General features: G+C 40.3%; 1 protein-coding gene across 1 annotated transcript in view; it reads right to left on the bottom strand.

Annotated features, from left to right (window-relative positions):
* Positions 1-9,352, bottom strand: part of ILDR1 (immunoglobulin like domain containing receptor 1) — a 39,698-nt gene extending 30,346 nt beyond the window's left edge. Inside the window, exon 1 of the mRNA XM_032631339.1 lies at positions 9,216-9,352. Within this exon, the coding sequence (XP_032487230.1) occupies positions 9,216-9,270 (55 nt within the window). The 5' untranslated portion in view covers positions 9,271-9,352. The remainder of the gene's footprint in view (positions 1-9,215) is intronic.
* Between the last annotated feature and the right edge of the window lie 10,164 nt (positions 9,353-19,516).

Raw genomic sequence — 19,516 nt, 5'->3', positions numbered from 1 at the left:
CAATCATTCCTAAGAAGGCAAGCCTGACTTTCCAAGTAGAAGTCAGGCACTGGACACTCAAAAAGCAGGAGGAATTTCCAGATTGGGAGGAAGAGAGAGGAACTAGCAAGACAGACCATTTCAAAGGCAGAAACCTCCTATCTTTTCCTTTAGCCTCTAATTTCTCTGTAAAACTAACCACACTGGACACGCACACTACTAAGCAGGTCAAGTTTTCAAGGAGAGACTAAGGGCAGCGGAATCTGGGCTGAAAGTATGAAGAGATTCAAAAAGATAAGTGTCCTGTTTATATGTGTCCTGGTTGCATCCTTGCTCTTTTAAACCTGGTACTACGGGCTTTCAAATTCTTAAATTTTCTTTCTGTTCTTAAATTCCCTTCATCCTGTGGCATCTCCTTCTCCCCAGTTCATCACCATCTAATTGCCTAGTTGTGTCTATAATTTTCTCCTGAAAACATGAATTCTGGAGACTGATTTTCTGAGTTCAAATTCTGCCTCCACTCCCCTGCTAGCTAAAAGACCTGACAAGTTAGTTCCAAACTACAGTTGTTTCTATATATGCAAAATTGGGATGATGATAATACGTGCCTGGTAGGGTAATAGTGAGGGTTAAATGAGATAAATATGTCCAGCATTTAGCAAAGAGCCTGGCACATAATAGACACTCAATAAACAGTAGCTATTACTTGTATCATTTGTTCTTATCTTGCCCACTTCAAGAGGTTGAGAGCAATTGAGAACAGCATGCACAAGCATTTTGAATGAATTAAAATGATACAAATGTAAGCTATCATTACTGCCTTCTCTTTGCAAAATGAGTTAGTGCATTAAAAGCTTTTAAAGCTGCGTCTTACCTGGCAAACCCATTCACAGTTTGTCTCTGTGAAAGAGGAAGGGAGATCTGTAAGGGTGGAAAGGTAACTTCAGATGAGATAGCAGAGCTCATGGGAAGGAGGGAAGGAGAAGGGGATTCTCTGTTTCCCGCCATGAGGTACTTTCCAAGACTATACTGCTAAGCAGAGTGGGGACTACCATCCCGCGTTGAAGTGGAAGGTAAATATACCAATAAAAAAAAAAGAGTATCTTTACAACTAAATGCCATGTGTTCCCATATAGATGCAGATCTTTGCACATTTATTTATTCAGCCTGTCTTCCCTGTGTAATATCAGAGTGGGCAAGATGTTTTATAGTTTCTAGAACATATTATCCATACAGTACAGGGATACAGATACAAAAGTTTTTTTTTCCTTTTAAACTAAGAATCCTTTTCAGGGGACTGGATGGTATTTCCCCTCATTTCCACATGAAGGGTCTTGCTTGGAAGGGAGTGGCAGGCAGGGAGGAGAGCAAGGTCTTTCCCAGCAAGGGGCAGTGGCCTAATGGTGCCTCCGGTGGAAGGTCTCCATTCCTGTTTTTCAGGCACCCAGGCACCTCTGCTCCACTAATCAGGTTAACAAAAAGTACACAGGTTTAATCCTATCAGAGTTTATGTCAGGGCAAGCTATCTCCCCAAGTATATTTACCATCAGTATTTGTTACATTTCCTCAGATAACAGTGCAAACAGAAGAGGAATCAAGAGGAAGAGGGCCTGGCAATGCATGCACAAGAAGTAAGGGACAGAGAGCAAGGAGAGGAGAAAAAGGGAGAAAGAAGCAGGTTGGGGCGGGGGAGGAATTATGTCTACGTATTGCACGTTTAACAAAGGTCTGGGGGTGCTTCTCGACAGTTGTTAGGCTTGGGGTGGCAGAAGCCTATGTCTACCCTCGGGAGGAAACTGGTAACTACTGAGCACTTCAGTGTTGGTCAGCATGGTATTGGGGGCTTCATTATGCAGTACGTAGTACGTAGTTTAACCTCGGCAAACCCCCATGAGATCAGCCTTATTTTTATCTCAATTTCATAGATGAGGAAAATCCTCAGGGAGATTAAGTAACCGGTTTGAAGCCACACAGCTAGTAAACAGCGAAACTAGATATAAACGTATACCTCTAAAATCCCAAATCCTACAGTTTCCATTGTACCACCTGCCTCCTGGATAAGTTTCCTAATGGTGGAGGTTTAACCCTTTAAGAGACATTCACAAATTTATTTTAACCATTTTGTAGAGAAACCCCTTTCTTCCTTTTTTATTTATAAGATAAATAATAAGAAACTTCAAACAATAGAGAAGGGTATAAAGTAAAAAGTTCATCCTTGCTCACTATGAACTCTACTCTCCAGAGGCACCATAATTTGGTGTCTACCCTCCACATCTTTTCCTACACGGTTGTTTTTATTTTTTTAATTAATCATATTATGTACATTGACCTGCAACTTTGTTTTTTCTTCAAACTAATGAGGTATCATTATATTCTATCTCAGTATATATGGATCTAAATTTTAGTGGCTGCATGAAAATTCGCTACATGGATGAACCATAATTTACCCATTTTTCTAATGATGGGCATTTAGGTTGTTTCTAATATTTCACTATTACAAACAATGCTGAAATAATTTGTTGAAATGAATACCTTTATATTATATAAAGTATCTCTTCACATGCATGCTTTTATTCTAGTAGGATGTATTTCTCAGAGAGAGAGTGCTGGGTCAAAGGGGATAAGGCTTTTATATTTTAATAGATAATTCAGGAAAGAAATTTATATTCCCATCAACAGGGTGTGACACTCCCATGTTTCACCACAATCTTTCCAACAGGGGAAATATCAAACTTTAAAAATTTCTTGATAAACTACTAGGTGAAAAAAATAGCCCCTCAGGTGGTTTGAATTTGATATCCTTTGGTTATTAGGGGTAGAGGACAACAAGACCTGGTTGAGAGGCAGATGCTCGGGGTTTCCCAAAGTCAGACGCTCAGTGTCTGTGACTCATCTGTGTCCCCACATGCTAATCTCAGAGCACATGCAAATTTAAGTCTCACCAGAATGACAAATTTCTGTGTGCCCTGGGCCTTCAGAGGTCACTCATTCACTCATTTATTGAATATGTACTATGAGCCAGGCGCTGTTCCAGATGATGGGGGTAAAGTAGCTAATGAGAGAGACAAGGTCCCTGTACTCTTGGAACTTATACTCTTGGGGAAAGTCAACAATACATAAGTAAACGGATAAGCAAGGTACCTCTGGTCATGGCTAAGTTTTATAGGATGGCTTAGAAACTGGTAGAGCTCTGAATAACAAATCCTACTACTGTACAATAAGAGCCAAGAAGACACACGGGTCCAAATCCTCCTCATCACTCTTCTTCGTTGTTTCAGAATCTAAATCAGACCCCAAATCTAAATCCTATTCCTTCTGTACAAACTTGGGCTTCTTCCCTATTTCCCGTCTCAGTGAATGGACAAGACTGAAAACTAGGAATCGTCCTTGACATCTCTTTCTTCCTCACTCCATTTAAAATCTATTATCAAATTGGGTTTGTCTCCTAAATATTTCTGGAATCTCTGTCTCTCCATCATCACCATCACCCTAGCACAAGCTACCATCACTTCCAGCCTGGATACTGCTTCAGCTTAACTGGTACCTGCACATACTCTGGTTTTCCTCCACGTGGATTCCACACACGTCTCCCAACTCTTTCTCCTTAAATATCTCCAAAAGCTGTCCATTGTTCTTATGATAAATACACAGCCTTCCACCATGACCCATGAGGCCATGCATATCTGGTCCTACCCATCCCCGGCCTCCTTTCCACCACACGTCCGGTGGCTTCCTCCTCTCAGTCACACTGATATTCTTGCCACCTCTCATTCTCACCGAGCTCCTATCCAGCAGCCTTGCACATGCTATTCATTTGTTTGGGATGATCACCCCTCAGCTCTCAACGTAAGCATCATTTCTCCAGGGAGGGCCTCCTGAACAAGCAAAATCCATCTATTATATGCTCTTATGGTACCTTGTATCTCTTTCTCATGGTCCCCATCATAGTTGTCTTTCTACATTTGCTTGTATTTCCTTTAGACCATAAGCACCATAGGGACCAAAGCCGTGTCTGCTTTTGTTTGAGAGTACGTCTGGCACATGGTGTGCATTAAACCTTTGCTGAATAAACAAACAAATAAATTCATACAAGACAGGCTAAGCTGCCTGGAACAAAGTTTAAGTGCTCTGAAAGTACAGAAAACAAATGGTTAAAGTCAACCATTTGTAATATGGCCAGCCAAAAAGCAAGGAAGAAGGGTGTGTGGTGGGGGGAGGGGGGGTGCGAGGAACATGCTCAGAGTAGTGGAGACAAGGCTGCCCATGTTAGTGAGGCCATAATGAGTGAGGCTTGAATTCCAAAGAGCTTTAATCCACTCATATAAACTATGGGGATCTAGCAGAGGTTCTTGGAGGACTCAAGTGAAGGTGGGAAAGATTAATCCAGGTAGGCTAACCTATCATCTGGGTAGAGGATGGTTGAAACTAGGCAGAGAGGTAGCAGGCCTGGAGGCAAGGAGATGGTTAAGATGCTGGGATTAAGCAATAGCACGGGGTGATTAACTGGGTTTGGGAAATGAAGAAAGTGTAGAATGCTTCCCTCTGACCCCACCTTACCCTAAGATTTGTAGATTGGAAGATCCGGAAACGAAGACTGGAGAAAGACAAGACATGATTGGAGTCTTCCTGAATCTTAAAACACACAATCTTATTTCTCCCCTAAGGACTTCAAATAATGAAATAAAGTATTAGGCTGAAAGAAACTTAGGCAGACAGTACAGTAGTTACCCAGCATCTCATCCCACTGCACTGTTGTTGAGGCAAGAGGTTTAATAATTAACATCTGGTTATACATCCAGGAGGTAGTCAATTTCTATTTCTACCAGGATTCAATTAGACAAAACAAACCTGCTCCATGGTATGAAATACCTGAAAGAGCAATGGACTAAGAGTGAGGACGCCAGGGCTCCCGTCGTCCCAGCTCTCAAACCAACTCCACTGTGTCAACTTGAGATGCCTGACTTCCCTGGACACAGATTTCCTTATCTGTAAAACTGGCTGGGAGGAGAAGACAAGGACTGGGAGTGATTTCTACTTGTGTTCGCAGAGCACTGGGGTTCTGGGAGGTACTTCAGGGAGCCTCACGGCAGGGGGGGTGGGGAGCAAGGGAGGAGTCAAGTGGACAGTCCCCTATCCAACACCTGAGAAGCTCTACTTTTTACTATCTACTGTATCAGGGACCAAGATGTCATTAGGTTTTCAGTATGATCCCAACCTTCACCCCGACCACCAAGGGGAAGCTCCTGGTCTAGATGCTAAGAATCTTGTCCCTTAGAAGTCAGCTGTCTGATTTCCTAAAGAATAATATAAGTTGATAGCTACGTAGATCTATAAGTTAACACCCCTCTAAGATCTTTTTAAATATTCACAAAAGCACAAACAACACACAACCTTTTAGAATTTGGCAGTGAGGGGGCGGGGGGTGGAATCTAAACTTTTCATTCCAGGAATAAACTTTGAGATTGGATGAAGGTAACCAGAGCTATTAGCCAATAATGCAAAGGGCTACAGGAACTTACTTTAGCCTTATCTTAAGGCTCTGTTTCAAGAAGTAAATATCACTTGTGTGATAAAAAAAAAACTTCTTTCTTTTTAAGGAAAAACAGTTTGGAGAATTACACACACACAAAACCCTCTGACAATCCATCTCTCCACAGCTCCAAACATAAAGACTCTGGTAACTTCACAGGACTTCCTGACCTCAGAGGCTTCATCAGAGGCCCCAAGCCACACCAACTAGCCAGTACCCACATCTGACATAATCTCTTTCCTGACCCACACTTCGCAACTGCAGAAACTTGGATGCTAATCAGAGAGCTGGGTTGACTTTTCTTTAGAAACAGAAGAGAACAAGGTGACAGACCAAAATGAATATGTTCTAATGCAGAGTTTTCCAAAGTTCATACCTGTTTGCAGTGGGTCTTGAGAAAATCAACTTACTGGATTTTTCTATTTAACACTGTTAATTTGGGGATTATTTCTATGAATTTAAATGTTATTAAAGTAATATTTAATGTTAATTTGTTATTCTTTTATCCAACATAGTAACTGGCTTTGTGTGTGTGTGTGTGTATACCTTTTGTTCCTATTTTATAAATCTCATATATGTGTGTATATGTCACAATGTAAACTGTATTTCTTCCTGGACTTAGGATCTTTCCGTGTTCAGCATTCTTTGCTTCTAAAATGTGTCACGCAGGTAGGCTTCCATTTAACGAATGCCAGGCAAATACAGCAGTCTGTATTATTTGACCACCTCAGTATCCTGGCTACTCACACTGCATGGTTGGTTCATGAACACCTGGAGCTCCACTTTCTGAAGTCTGTCCATTTAGCAATTTGCTTACTTTAAGAATATACCCTTTAGCCACCAGAAAACTACTAGAGCTAATCAATGAATTTGGTAAAGTTGCAGGATACAAAATTAATGCACAGAAATCTCTTGCATTTCTATACACTAACAATGAAAGATCAGAAAGAGAAATTAAGGAGACAATCCCATTCACCATTGCAACAAAAAGAATAAAATACCTAGGAATAAACCTACCTAAGGAGGTAACAGACCTGTACTCAGAAAACTATAAGACACTGATGAAAGAAATCAAAGATGACACAAACAGAGGAGAGATATGCCATGTTCTTGGATTGGAAGAATCAATATTGTGAAAATGACTATACTGCCCAAAGCAATCTACAGATTCAATGCAATCCCTATCAAATTACCAGTGGCAGTTTTTACAGAACTGGAACAAAAAGTCTTAAAATTTGTATGGAGACACTGCCAAAGCAGTCTTCAGGGAAAAAAATGGAGCTGGAGGAATCAGACTCTCTGACTTCAGACTATACTACAAAGCTACAGTAATCAAGACAATATGGTACTGGCACAAAAACAGAAATATAGATCAATGGAACAGGATAGAAAGCCCAGAGATAAACCCACACACCTATGGTCAACTAATCTATGACAAAGGAGGCAAGGATATACAATGGAGAAAAGACAGTCTCTTCAATAAGTGGTGCTGGATAGCACAGGGAGATCAGCTCTGTGCTTTGAGATAACCTAGAGGGGTTGGGATAGGATGGGAGGGAGGCTCAAAAGGGAGGGGACATGGGCACATGTGTATGCATACAGCTGATTCTCTTTGTTGTGCAACAGAAACTAACACAGTACTGTGAAGCAATTGTACTCCAATAAAGATCTATTTAAAAAATTAAAAAAAAAAAAAAAAAAAAAAAGTGGTGCTGGGAAAACTGGACAGCTACATGTAAAAGAATGAAATTAGAACACTCCCTAATACCATACACAAAAATAAACTCAAAATGGATTAAAGACCTAAATGTAAGACCAGACACTATAGAGCTCTTAGAGGAAAACATAGGCAGAACACTCTTTGACATAAATCACAGCACGATCTTTTTTGACCCACCTCCTAGGGTAATGTAAATAAAAACAAAAATAAACACATGGGACCTAATGAAACTTAAAAGCTTTTGCACAGCAAAGAAAACTATAAACAAGATGAAAAGACAACCCTCAGAGTGGGAGAAAATATTTGCAAACGAATCAAAGGACAAAGGATTAATCTCTAAAATATATAAACAGTTCATGAAGCTCAATATTAGAATAACAAACAACCAATCCAAAAATGTGCAGAAGGGCTTCCCTGGTGGCGCAGTGGTTCAGAGTCCGCCTGCTGAGGCAGGGGGCGCGGGTTCGTGCCCTGGTCCGGGGGGATCCCGCGTGCCGCGGAGCGGCTGGGCCCGTGGGCCATGGCCGCTGAGCCTGCGCGTCCGGAGCCTGTGCTCCACAACGGGAGAGGCCACAACAGTGAGAGGCCCGCATACCACAAAAAAAAAAAAAAAAAAAAAAAAAATGTGCAGAAGACCTAAATAGACATTTCTCCAAAGAAGACATACAGTTGGCCAAGAAAAGCTGCTCAACATCACTAATTATTAGAGAAATGCAAACCAAAACTACAATGAGGTATCACCTCACACCAGTTAGAATGGGCATCATCAGAAAATCTACAAACAACAAATGATGGAGGGGGTGTGGAGAAAAGGGAACCCTTTTGCACTGTTGGTGGGAATGTAAATTGATAGAGCCACTACGGAGAACAGTATGGAGGTTCCTTAAAAAACTAAAAATAAAATTACCATATGACACAGCAATCCCACTGCTGGGCATATACCCAGAGAAAATGATAATTCAGAAAGACACATGCACCCCAATGTTCACTGCAGCACTATTTACAGTAGCCAGGTCATGGAAGCAACCTAAATGCCCATCGACAGACGAATGGATAAAGATGTGGTATATATATACAATGGAATATTACTCAGCATAAAAAGGAATGAAATTGGGTCATTTGTAGAGATGTGGATGGACCTAGAGACTGTCATACAGAGTGAAGTAAGTCAGAAAGAGAAAAACAAATATCATGCATTAACACGTATATGTAGAATCTAGAAAAATGGTATAGATGAACCAGTTTGCAAGGCAGAAATAGAGACACAGATGTAGAGAACAAACGTATGGACACCAAAGAGGGAAAGAGGGATGAATTGGGAGATTGGGATTGACATATATACACCAATATGTATAAAATAGATAACTAATAAGAATCTGCTGTATAAAAATAAAATTCCAAAAAAAAGGAATATACCCTTTGGTTATAATCATTGTGTTTGAAAAATGTTGAGCGCTCAATATTCTTTGTAAAAATAGAACAGCTTTTAAAACATCATGCTGGTGATTTAAGGATTGGGTTTGATACCCTAATGGGATTTTTGTCTGTAAGGCTTCTTTTATTATTCTTTTGACCTAGATGACTGCTGGCTACAAAGTCCTAATTCTGAGGATGGGGTGCCCAGGGTCAGAAGTGGGAATTCGGAATTACAATTAGGAATTGTAAGAGTGGTGTTTCCGCCTCTATCAATTTGGCTTTAGAGACCAAGAAGTGCCTAAAGAGCAGGAGGAGAAGCCCAGAGGCTCCTGGCTTCTTCCTTAGTTGCACCTGTTTCGGAAGGGCCTAGGCTAATAAAAGAAGAAAACAACAGGTTCCCACAGACAGAAACTCGATTCAGTCCCCGCAACTCCTGGCGCCCGTGCCAAGAGCCACCTGAGAGCGGCCCGGGCCTCCGCTGTCCTGCCTGTGGCCAGCTCTGCAAGGCCAGGCAACAATGGCTTCCTCTCCCCTTGGGCCCCTGGTGGGACCCATTTTCCCACGGCTCACCTGCTGGGAGCCAGGTGAAGAGCAGCAGCCAAGGTGCGGGCAGCTCGGGGCTCATGCCGGCCCTCTCCGGTCCCTTTCAGCTCAGGGGCTCCAGGGACACTGTGTCTGTCTTCATCAGCGGCCGGTTCAGGGCGCACCACTTCTCCAAGGAATCCCCCCGTTTTCCGCTCACTGCGTGCGGCGCGGCGGGAGGACCGGTCCGGCTCCGCGGGCAGGTACCGCCCAGCTCCTGTCCACCTGGGAGCTCCCCGCGGCTCCGCCTCCTGCTCCGCGCGCCGCCGTTTCCTGCTCCGCCCCGGCCCTGGCCCGCGGCCACCTTTCCTGCCTGCCACCGCCCCCCAGGCAGGCTGCCAGGTGATTCTCCTCACCAAAACACCATCATCTCGTGCCACTCTCGCCTCCCACCTGTAAGAGCCTGTTACCATTTTCCCCAGAAGTTCTTGGGAAATCTTACCCCTAGCAAATTTCTCCCTCACTCTTCGTAGAACTATGTGGATATAACTTTCTAGGGAATATTTCCTGCCGTTATGTTTCCATTCAGTCACACGTGCTTGGAAAACATTTTTTTTCCCCACTAAAAACACACTAATAGGAAGTTTATGTGTAATGATTGTTCAGGTTTTCTATAAATAAAGATGGTGAGGTGTGAACTAGAGAAATAGACCTAATTTTCCAAGTTATAAAAGAAAAGGGTGCTCATTATAGAAAAGTTAGAAAAAATATAAATTAATGGAAGTAAGAAAAAACCGTGCTCCCACCATCCATAATTAGGCATCGTTAATATTGGTTTAGGCCTTATTATTTGCCATCCTGCATGCAGCTCAGCAGCCCCTCACAGACCTCAGCCGCCCAAGATGAAAGATTGTAGGTCTCTTTGCACCAGGCCACCTAGGATGTATTCCCAGTCTCTCCTTCTTCCTTGGTAGGAAGTAAGGGGTAAAGCATATCAGAGGAGGAAGGCACACTTGCCTTCAGGAACCAGCGAACCAATGACATTAATTTGGAAAGTGACATGAACACTGGCCAACATAAATAGACAGCAAGCCACCTTATACACCTCTCCTTTATCAGGGATTTCTCACTGTGCTCCCCGTTCTGTAACAAACACAATTCCCCCCTCCTCCTAGCCACCACATTTTTCCTGAAGAAAATAGTTATAAAAATGCATTGAACATGGTTTCTGCCCTCAGGGAGCTCCTATTCTGCTCACCGACCTTACAAGTCAGTATTATTTCTCATAAGTGTATCTCCTGTTTTGCTCTGCCAGGAAGGCTCCTCTTCGCTTGGCACTACTGGAGTCCCTCATCTCGCCTCCACCCAGAGGAGCATCCTTGTCCAGAATCTGACTGGAGGTTTCAACCCAGTCTCTTCTCTCCAAATCCCCTCCTCCCCCCTCCACTCCTGTGCCTGGCCTCTGGTTCCCCTATAGGGCCTCTCCACTTTAAATAGTTTTCTTGTATCCTCTTCTCTTCTAAAAAGTAGGAAGTAGAATCAGGAAATGCATGGCCAAAGGCAGATGGCACAGTGTGTTCAGGAGCTTTGGATCTTCCACAGTGGGATCCCAGCACAGCAGGAGCAGCAGGATACAATGTGAGTGAGGGGTGCTCCCCCAACGCCTTCCAGGGATCCTGCATGTGCTCCCAGGAAGCTTGTATGTGTATGAGAGTTTGTGACCCTGAGGGATTTGTGTGATTCCTGGCTTCAAGAATTGTTCTAGGGAAATTTTCAATCCAGTCTAAAAAAGTATGAGCCCTCTCCTTCCCACACCTATACCTCCCTTAGCCCTTGCTTTGGTATTAAGGTCATTTTGCTATTCACTGAAGTCAGCATTTCTCCATGTTTATTCCATGGAACAGTAGTTCCATGGAATGTTAATAAATAGTATATGGGAAAAGGGCTCTTTGATCAAATATATTCAAGAAATGCTGGGTTAAACTAAATGAAACATTTTTCCAGGACCTATCAACCCCTTAGGGTGCTAATGTACATTTGAATTTCCAAGAGAATATGTCATGCAGCATTGTTCAACCACAAAACCCTTTTTTCTCATACATATCTTAGGGCAGATGTCCCATGGAACATATTCTGGGAAAGCCTGGTGGTCTAACCCAAACATAACTGGGGGAATACGTTGAGACTTACATAGGAACAACAACAACAAAATAATGACTTTAACAAAGGTTATTCCAAGTGTAGTAGAATTAGAAAATTCCCTTATTTTCTCTTGAGAATCACTCATTCAACTGAACATCTACCTCCATTTCTTCTCTTGTAGTGAACACTTAGGTTAACTTTATATGGTCCTCTGTCTACTATGTGCATCTTTTTTCTTCACCATTTATTACATATTATGTACCAAGTAATGTTCTACGTGCTTTACATACATAATCTCATTAAATTCCCACAATAACTGTATGAAATAGGAACTTACTATCAATCCCATTTTACGGAATGGAAGCTGAAATACAAAGAAGTAACTTGCCCAAGGTGACGAAGCTAGTAAGTGGTGGAGTTATGAGTCTAAGTGAGGCAATCTGATTCCAGATCTTGTGCTCTTAGTTATTATACCAGCATGCACTCTCACCTAGTTACGTCTCAATGTGTATAGTTGACTCTATCAGCGTGTGCTAATGGAGTTTCTTTCCACATATGCCATTTAGCTCCAGACAAAGAAAAACTCCATTCCACTGTCATGAGCTCTCCTGGGCCAGTCATTTTGCCAACATGTGCCATTCATTCAACAAAGATTAGATAAGATTATACATTTGGCTCAGAACAAATAGTTTTTTCATTGCTAGATATAGAAGTAAAAATCATTTGACCTGCTGATACTGATTGAGACAAAAGTGTCCTCATCTGTAAAATGATAATAGCTACTATTATTAAACACTTACATTGTGCTAGGCACTATTCTAAGCCCTTTTTGTTTTAACTTCAATAATTCTTTCAACAACACTATGAGGCAAGGACTAACACTGACCCCATTTTATAGCTGATGAACTTGAGGCACAAAGATTCAGTTATTTACCCAGGGCCACCCAGTTTGTAAGTAATAGAGCTGAGATGCAAACTCAAGCAACCTGTCTTCAGAGCACACACCCTTAATTACTACTCTAGTTATGCTGTGCTTCTATGTGTCGACTGGTCCAGGCTCTGACCACAAAGTACTGAGCTTATGATCTCACCCTTTATAATTGCACTTCCTAGTTGAAACTGTATCCATGAATGCTCTGAATACTGAGTCTATATGTGTATATGCATCTGTATTTGAGAATATTGTGATATTTCTACATCTATATGTGTATTTATCAAGAATGGAGAAAACAAAAGAACATGTAAATAAAAATTATGCTTCAGGCAGTTAAAGGTAAAGGAGGGCAAGAAAAGAAAGTCACCAACTGATGCTGCACCATTTGGAGTATGTCTTATTCATCTTTGTATGCCTGGCATATAGCATAGTACCTGGCATATAGGTAGTGCTCAATAAATATTTGTTGAGCTGTTAATCCATAGTTTCTGGAGGAAGTGACACGTGATCTGGGTTTGAAAACAAATAAGATTTTGCCAGAGTAATCCAAGCAGAGAGACCAGTATGTGAAGAATCATGGAACCAGGAAATAGCATAGCTGAATTATAAGCACTTGAGTTCTGCTAGATTATAGAGCAAGGTGGGGAGTGGTAGGAAAGTATGTTAGAGAGCTAGCCAGGGTAAATAAAGGGCCTCGCGTGACCAGCTGGATTACTAAGACTTCATATAATAGACACTGGGAAGCCAGTGAAGGGTTTTAAGCTGGGGGAGGCATGATCAGACTTGCATTTTAGAAAAATAAACTTGGTAGCAGTAAGAAGAATGGTAGGTGAGAACTGAGATGAAAGGCAGGGAGACCAATTAGGAAACTGATACTATAGTCAAGGTGGGAGATACTGAGGGCTTAAGCCAGTCGTTGGTGTTGGGAATGGAGAGGAGAGAATACTTGGGCAGATATTTCGAATATAGAATTGACAAGATTGGTGATAAATTAGATGTGGGAATTGAGAGAAGAATATAAGTTTCTGACTATTGAGCCTGGGTGGATGGTGATGCCTTTAAAGAAAATAGATATATAGAAAGGTTTTGAATCACTTCAAACACATTGCACCGGAGAGAATAGTGGACCATTCAAATGAAAATCCTATGGAGGGTTGGACATCTTTATTAAGTGCAACCTGGTTACATTAGGTTAGTAGGAGCTGCACAACTATATAGGGAGGTCTGGGTTAGTAGGGACTGAGAAACCTTCTGGATTAGTGGGATATAACAAGACAATCTATCTCGGAGTAGGGCTAAAAGCAGGAGGTGGTAGAATCTAGTAAAAGGAGTTTGAGAACAAATATGTTTATTATTACCATTCCTAGTCAACATTTTACAGGATATTATAACTAGTATAATAAGAAAATAAAAAGTAAAAGTCTGAAAATGAAGAATAAAGATGTTACATTATGATTATCTACACAAAACATTGAAGAGAATCTATAAATTATATATAAGGACTAACAAGAAAGGTTGCTGGAAACAAGGTCAATATACTAATGTCACTGGTGTTTGTATATACCAACAATATCCATTTAGAAGAAATGAATTTAAAATATACATTTGCAATAGCAATAAATCTATAAAGTAACTAGGAATAAGTCTAAAAATATATGTGGAACAGCTTTATGAAGAAATTTGAAAAAAGGTACTGAAGACATTTTTTAAAGATTTAAATAAATACAAAGATGTACCATGCTCATAGATAAGAACACTCAATATCACTAAGGATGATAATATTTCCCCAATTAATCAAATTCTATATATTTCTAACAAAATTCTGAAAAAAATCTCTATAAAACTTCACAAGCCATTTCTAAGATTAAAAGGAAATTATACGGTGATAAGTAGCTAAATAATTTTGACGAAAAATTAGGAGGAAGAGGGAATTTGCCTCTTCAAATGATAAAGCTAGGGTAATTAAAACAATGTGGCACTGGCATATAGATAGACAGACAAGTGGAACGTAAAAGAGATTCTGGAAATAGGCACCCATAATAATGGGAACTTGATATATAACAGAGATGGCATTACAATGCAATGGGACAACCATAAACTATTAAGTAAGTGATGCTGGGACAGTTAGTGTCTGTTGTATTAAGAGATAAGGTGTATCTTTTCTTCATACCACATACAAAATTCCAAACTGATTAAAATCTACATATTAAAGGCAAGAATTTCAATTTTTTATAAGAAAATATAGAATACCCATATGACCTTGTAGAAAAGACTGAATTCTTAAACAGAAAACAAAAAGAATAATTCATTAAGGAAGACTGATACATAAGACTATATTAAATTTAAAAGTTCTATAAACAAAAGACAACATATACAAAGTGAACAAACAAACCACAAACTGGAAAAATATATTTGCTGTGCATTTAAAAGGCAAAAAAATTATAACCAACAAATATTTAAAAACTCCTAAAAAGTAAGCAGGACACAATCCAATGGTAAGGGAGATGAACAGGCAATTCACATTAGAAGAAATCTGATTCAGTATTAAACATACTAAAAGATGCTCAACTTGACTAGTAATCAAAAACTGGAAATTTAAAACAACAAATGCTACTTCACATTTGACAAATTGGTTAAAATGTAAAAGTCTGAGCCAACTAGGCATTAGTAAAGATGTGAGAAGTGTAAATTGGTTCAACTACTTTGAAGAACAATTTTACAAAGCCTCATAAAGTTGAAGGTGAACATATCCTAGGATCTTGTGATTTCCCCTCTAGGTCTCCACTCTATAGAAACTCTCAACTCTTGTGAACACAGATACATGTGCATGGGTGTTCACTGCAAAGCAATTTGTGCAAAACTTGGAAAACAACTTTCTACTGGAGGGAAATAATAAGATAGGGCTTATCAATGGAATGAGGTAATATGCCACTGTTAAAATGAATTAACTAGATCTATACCATGGATGAATATTACAAATATAATGTTATATGAATAAAGAAGTTGCAAGATACTGTTTTGTCAAATGTTAAGGCACAAAACAATATCGTGCAGTGTTACAGAAGATTCATATATATGTAGAACAAAGTATAAAAACATTCAGCGGAATGGGATTCACCAATATTAGAGTGTTGTTACTCCTGAGAGAGGGGGAGGAGAGAAATGGGTTGGAAGGGACTTTAGCTGAATCTGTAACTTTTTTTTTTAATATTTGAAACAAATATGCTAAAAAGGTAAAATCAGTTAAATTTAGGTAGTATAAGTGTGAGATTATATTATTTTGTGTGCTTTTCTGTATCTTTGGTATCTTAGGTATTTAAAAAATACTTTCAAGACAAAAAAAGAGAGAGCACTGGGTGTAGAATCAGACCAAGTGTGTTTGTGTCATGACATTTCCACTGGCATTCAGTGTGACTTTATGTAAGTCACTTTGGGCCTAGATGTTTTTATCTATCAAATGGGAAACTGCATGAGATAACCTCCTTGGTCCCTCCCAGCTCTGGCATTCTACAGTTCAAAGGAGAGAAGAACCCAGATTAGGAAGATGTTAGGGTCCCTTACCTGGACAGAGGAATACAGAACCAACGCATCTCTAAGGGTGACCTCCCTGAGAGAAGGGTCCTGTTGGGTTCTGCCCATTCTGAGCAAAGGGGTAGACCCCATGTTCTGCCAAAGCATGAGACCCATGTACTTTAATCGCACTTGTCATTGAAAGGCCTAAGAATCTGGTTCTCTCAATATTTTATTATAAGAAGAGAAACCAGAGACGAACTGGGATTGTGGTGGGGGGGGGGGCTGGGGGGATGGGGCTGCATTCCTGAGGCTGGAGCCATAGAGAAGAGGTCCATGTCCTCAGGTCATAGCAACAAAGGCAGAAAGCCTGGAGTTTTGCTACCACCAGAGGGATTTTTTTTTCCTCTCTAGTGTTTCTTCCTCTTGTGTCAAGGCCCAGTTTGCTATTCAGACTCAGAGCTCATCTAAGATGATGAGCTCACTCCATGCACATCTCAGTAAAGCTCAATGAGGGTCAGAATATCCAGTTCTTTCCAGCCCACTTCAGAGACTCTGGTTCAATTAGTCTATGGGGAGGCCCAGGAAGGAGTATTTTTTTTTAAAGTTCCCAGGTGGTTCTAATGTGCAGGCAGAGTTGAGAAGCTAGTTGAAGGGTGAGCTGGATAAAAGAATGCCCCATATATTTGTTACCAAACAGGGTATTCCCTAGCACAGTCCCTAAATGAGACACTTTGCAACACATCCCCTATGTCAGCTTCTCTTTAGTAACTTTGCTTTGCCGCCACCTTGAGTGACAGAATAGGAGAGTTTCTACTCCAAAGACTATGATCCTGAGATGTGTAACTTTCCCCTTTTTTGGCTTCTCCATCAGGGCAGCACGACATGGTACCTTCAGATGGCAGTGAATCTCAGGTCATTACCACCAAGTAATAGCTGTATAACTCTGAACAGTTATAACACAGTAGTAACACACACTCTCTAAGCCTGTTTATTTGTAGCACAAGGGAGTTAAACTAGATCAGTGGTTTTTAAACTGTTCTGAGAAACTGTTCTGTGGAATATCTAAGGGGTTGCCTCTGCCAGAGAGGCCGGTTTGAAAAATCACTGGATCAAATGATCCAGAAGGTCTTTTCCAGAACCAACATTCAACAATTCCAAATTCTATAGGAATAGATTTATGCTACCACCAAAGGCTACCGTAACCCATATGCTTTGAGGCCTGCTGAAGATCACATTTACCAACCCTGGTCTAAAGCAGGTATTATAAACTGGCTGGTTGAAAGCCAAATTCAGCACAAAGACCTGTTCTGTCTTTGCCTGAAGAGTATTCTTTTCTTTCCTTGGTATCTTTTTTAAATTTTCCTAATTTTAAGTATAAAACAATGCTGAAATCTGCACAAATAAGAGGTGTATGGCTCATTGAACCATCACACTGTAAACACACCTTTGCAACCACCACTCTGGGCAAGTTACAGAACAGTTAACAGCATTTCAGAAGCTCCGCCTCATTACCCCTCGAAGTCATTCCCTCCTTTCTCCTCTTCAAAGGTAACCACCATCTTGATTTCTTACATTGTAGATTGGTTTTGCCTCTTTTAACATTTATATAAAGGAAATAATGTAGCACAGTTTTTGGAGTTTGTCTCTTCTGCTCAATATTAGTGAGCAAAAGAATTAGTGAGATTCATCTATGGTTTCGCGTGTACCTGTAGTTTATGAATCTGTAGTTTACTAATTTTCATCTCTGAATTGCTTCCCATTGTTAGAATATACCACAATTTATTTATACATTCTATTGTTGATAGACATTTGATTTGTTTCTACAATTTGGTTATTATGAATAATGATGCTATAAACATACTTGTAAATGTTTGGGGGGCCATACACCCACCCTTTTTTGCTTCTATAATTCAGGGTCAAATTATTTGGTCATAGGGTATGTGTGGTGATTTTAATATACGTCCATAAAGTCTTTGACCCTCCTGTCTTCGAAAGGGGGAGCCTAAATCCATGACCCTCAAGTGTAGGCCGGACTTAGTGACTCACTTCTATTGAATAAAATAACAGAAGTGATACCGTGTTACCTCCGAGACTAGGTCATAAAAGACATTACAGTTTTTTCCTTGTCTCCTCTGGGGGAAAAGCAGTTGCAATATTATGAGGATACTTAGCTAGTCCTATAGAGAGGCCCACACACTGAGGAAGTAAGGCCTCCTTCCAGTGGCCATGTGAGTGAGCTATCCTGGAAGGAAATTGTCTAGCTGCAGTGAAGTCTTCCAAAGAACTGACATCTTGACTAAACTCATGAGAGACCCTGAGCCAAAAACCCTACAGCTAAACTACTTTCAAATACCTGACCCACAGAAAGAGTAAGAGAATATATATTTATTATTTTAAGTCACTGAAACAATATTGCTATTTTGCAGCAATAGATTACGAGCAGAGGAAGCTTATGTTCAACCTTAGTAGAAAACGCCAAAGATTTTTTCCAAATTTACCCACACACCACCAGTGTATGAAAGTTTTTTTTTTTTTTTTTTTTTTTTTTTTTATGCGTTACGCGGGCCTCTCACTGTTGTGGCCTCTCCCGCTGCGGAGGACAGGCTCCGGACGCGCAGGCTCAGCGGCCATGGCTCACGGGCCCAGCCGCTCCGCGGCATGTGGGATCTTCCCAGACCGGGGCACGAACCCGTGTCCCCTGCATCGGCAGGCGGACTCTCAACCACTGCGCCACCAGGGAAGCCCCTGTATGAAAGTTTTAATTGTTCCACATCCTTGGCAATACTTGGAACTGACAGTCTTTTCACGTATAGCTCTACGGGTAGGTGTGTAATGGTATTGCACTGTGGTTTAATTTGCATTTCCCTGATGTCTAATGAAGTTGATTAGATGACTAGTAAACTTTCATATATTTATTGGCCTTTTGGACTTTTGGATATCTTATTTTTGGCTTTGGTGGAATCTTTTGCTTATTTTTCTATTAATTTCTTGATTTTTAGGAGTTTCTTATGTGTCTTGGATATGGTCCTTTCCGTGGTTAAAAATATCTTCTCCTAATTTGTAGGACTTGCCTTCTTGCTCTCTTAATGATATTGTTTGATGAACAAATATTTTTATTTATTTAATAATTTATTATTTATAAATTTTAAAATCTTTTCCTTTAATGTCCTTGATATTTTAGTATTTTATTTAAGAAATAATGCCTTCCCTAGGGTAATGAAGATATTCTCCTCTATTGTCTCCTAGAAGGATTATATTTTGGTTTTTACATTTAGGTCTATAATCCACATAGAATTAAGTTGTGAAGTACAGGGTGGGTTAAGTTTCTTTTTCTCATATGGATCCAATTGACCAAGCCCAGTTATTGAAAATTAATTTCTTTATCCACTGCTCAGCAGTGTTAGCTCTTCCAAAAGTCAAGTGTTGATACATGTGTCTCTCTGATTCTGGATTCTCTATTCTCTTCCATTGGTCTATTTATTTGCCTACCTTTGTATCTATACCACACTCTTTTAATTAGAGCTTTATAACAAGTCCTGATATCAGCTAGAGCAAGTCCTTCTACCTCATTTTTTCCTTAAGACTGACTTGACTATTCTTAGCTCTTTGCATTGACACACACATTTTGGAATCAGTGTGATAATTTCCAGAAAAATCTGCTAGGATCTTAATTGGGATTGCCTTACATCAGTAGGTCAATTTGGGGGCGTTAACATTTTTATATTTTGAGCCCTCCAATATCTCTATTTATTTTTATATT

Source organism: Phocoena sinus, chromosome 4 (genome assembly GCF_008692025.1).
Source record: "Phocoena sinus isolate mPhoSin1 chromosome 4, mPhoSin1.pri, whole genome shotgun sequence".
In the NCBI taxonomy this organism is placed as follows: Eukaryota; Metazoa; Chordata; class Mammalia; order Artiodactyla; family Phocoenidae; genus Phocoena; species Phocoena sinus.
The sequence above is the reverse complement of the archived record's forward strand: the minus strand, read 5'-3'. Positions and strand labels throughout refer to the sequence as shown.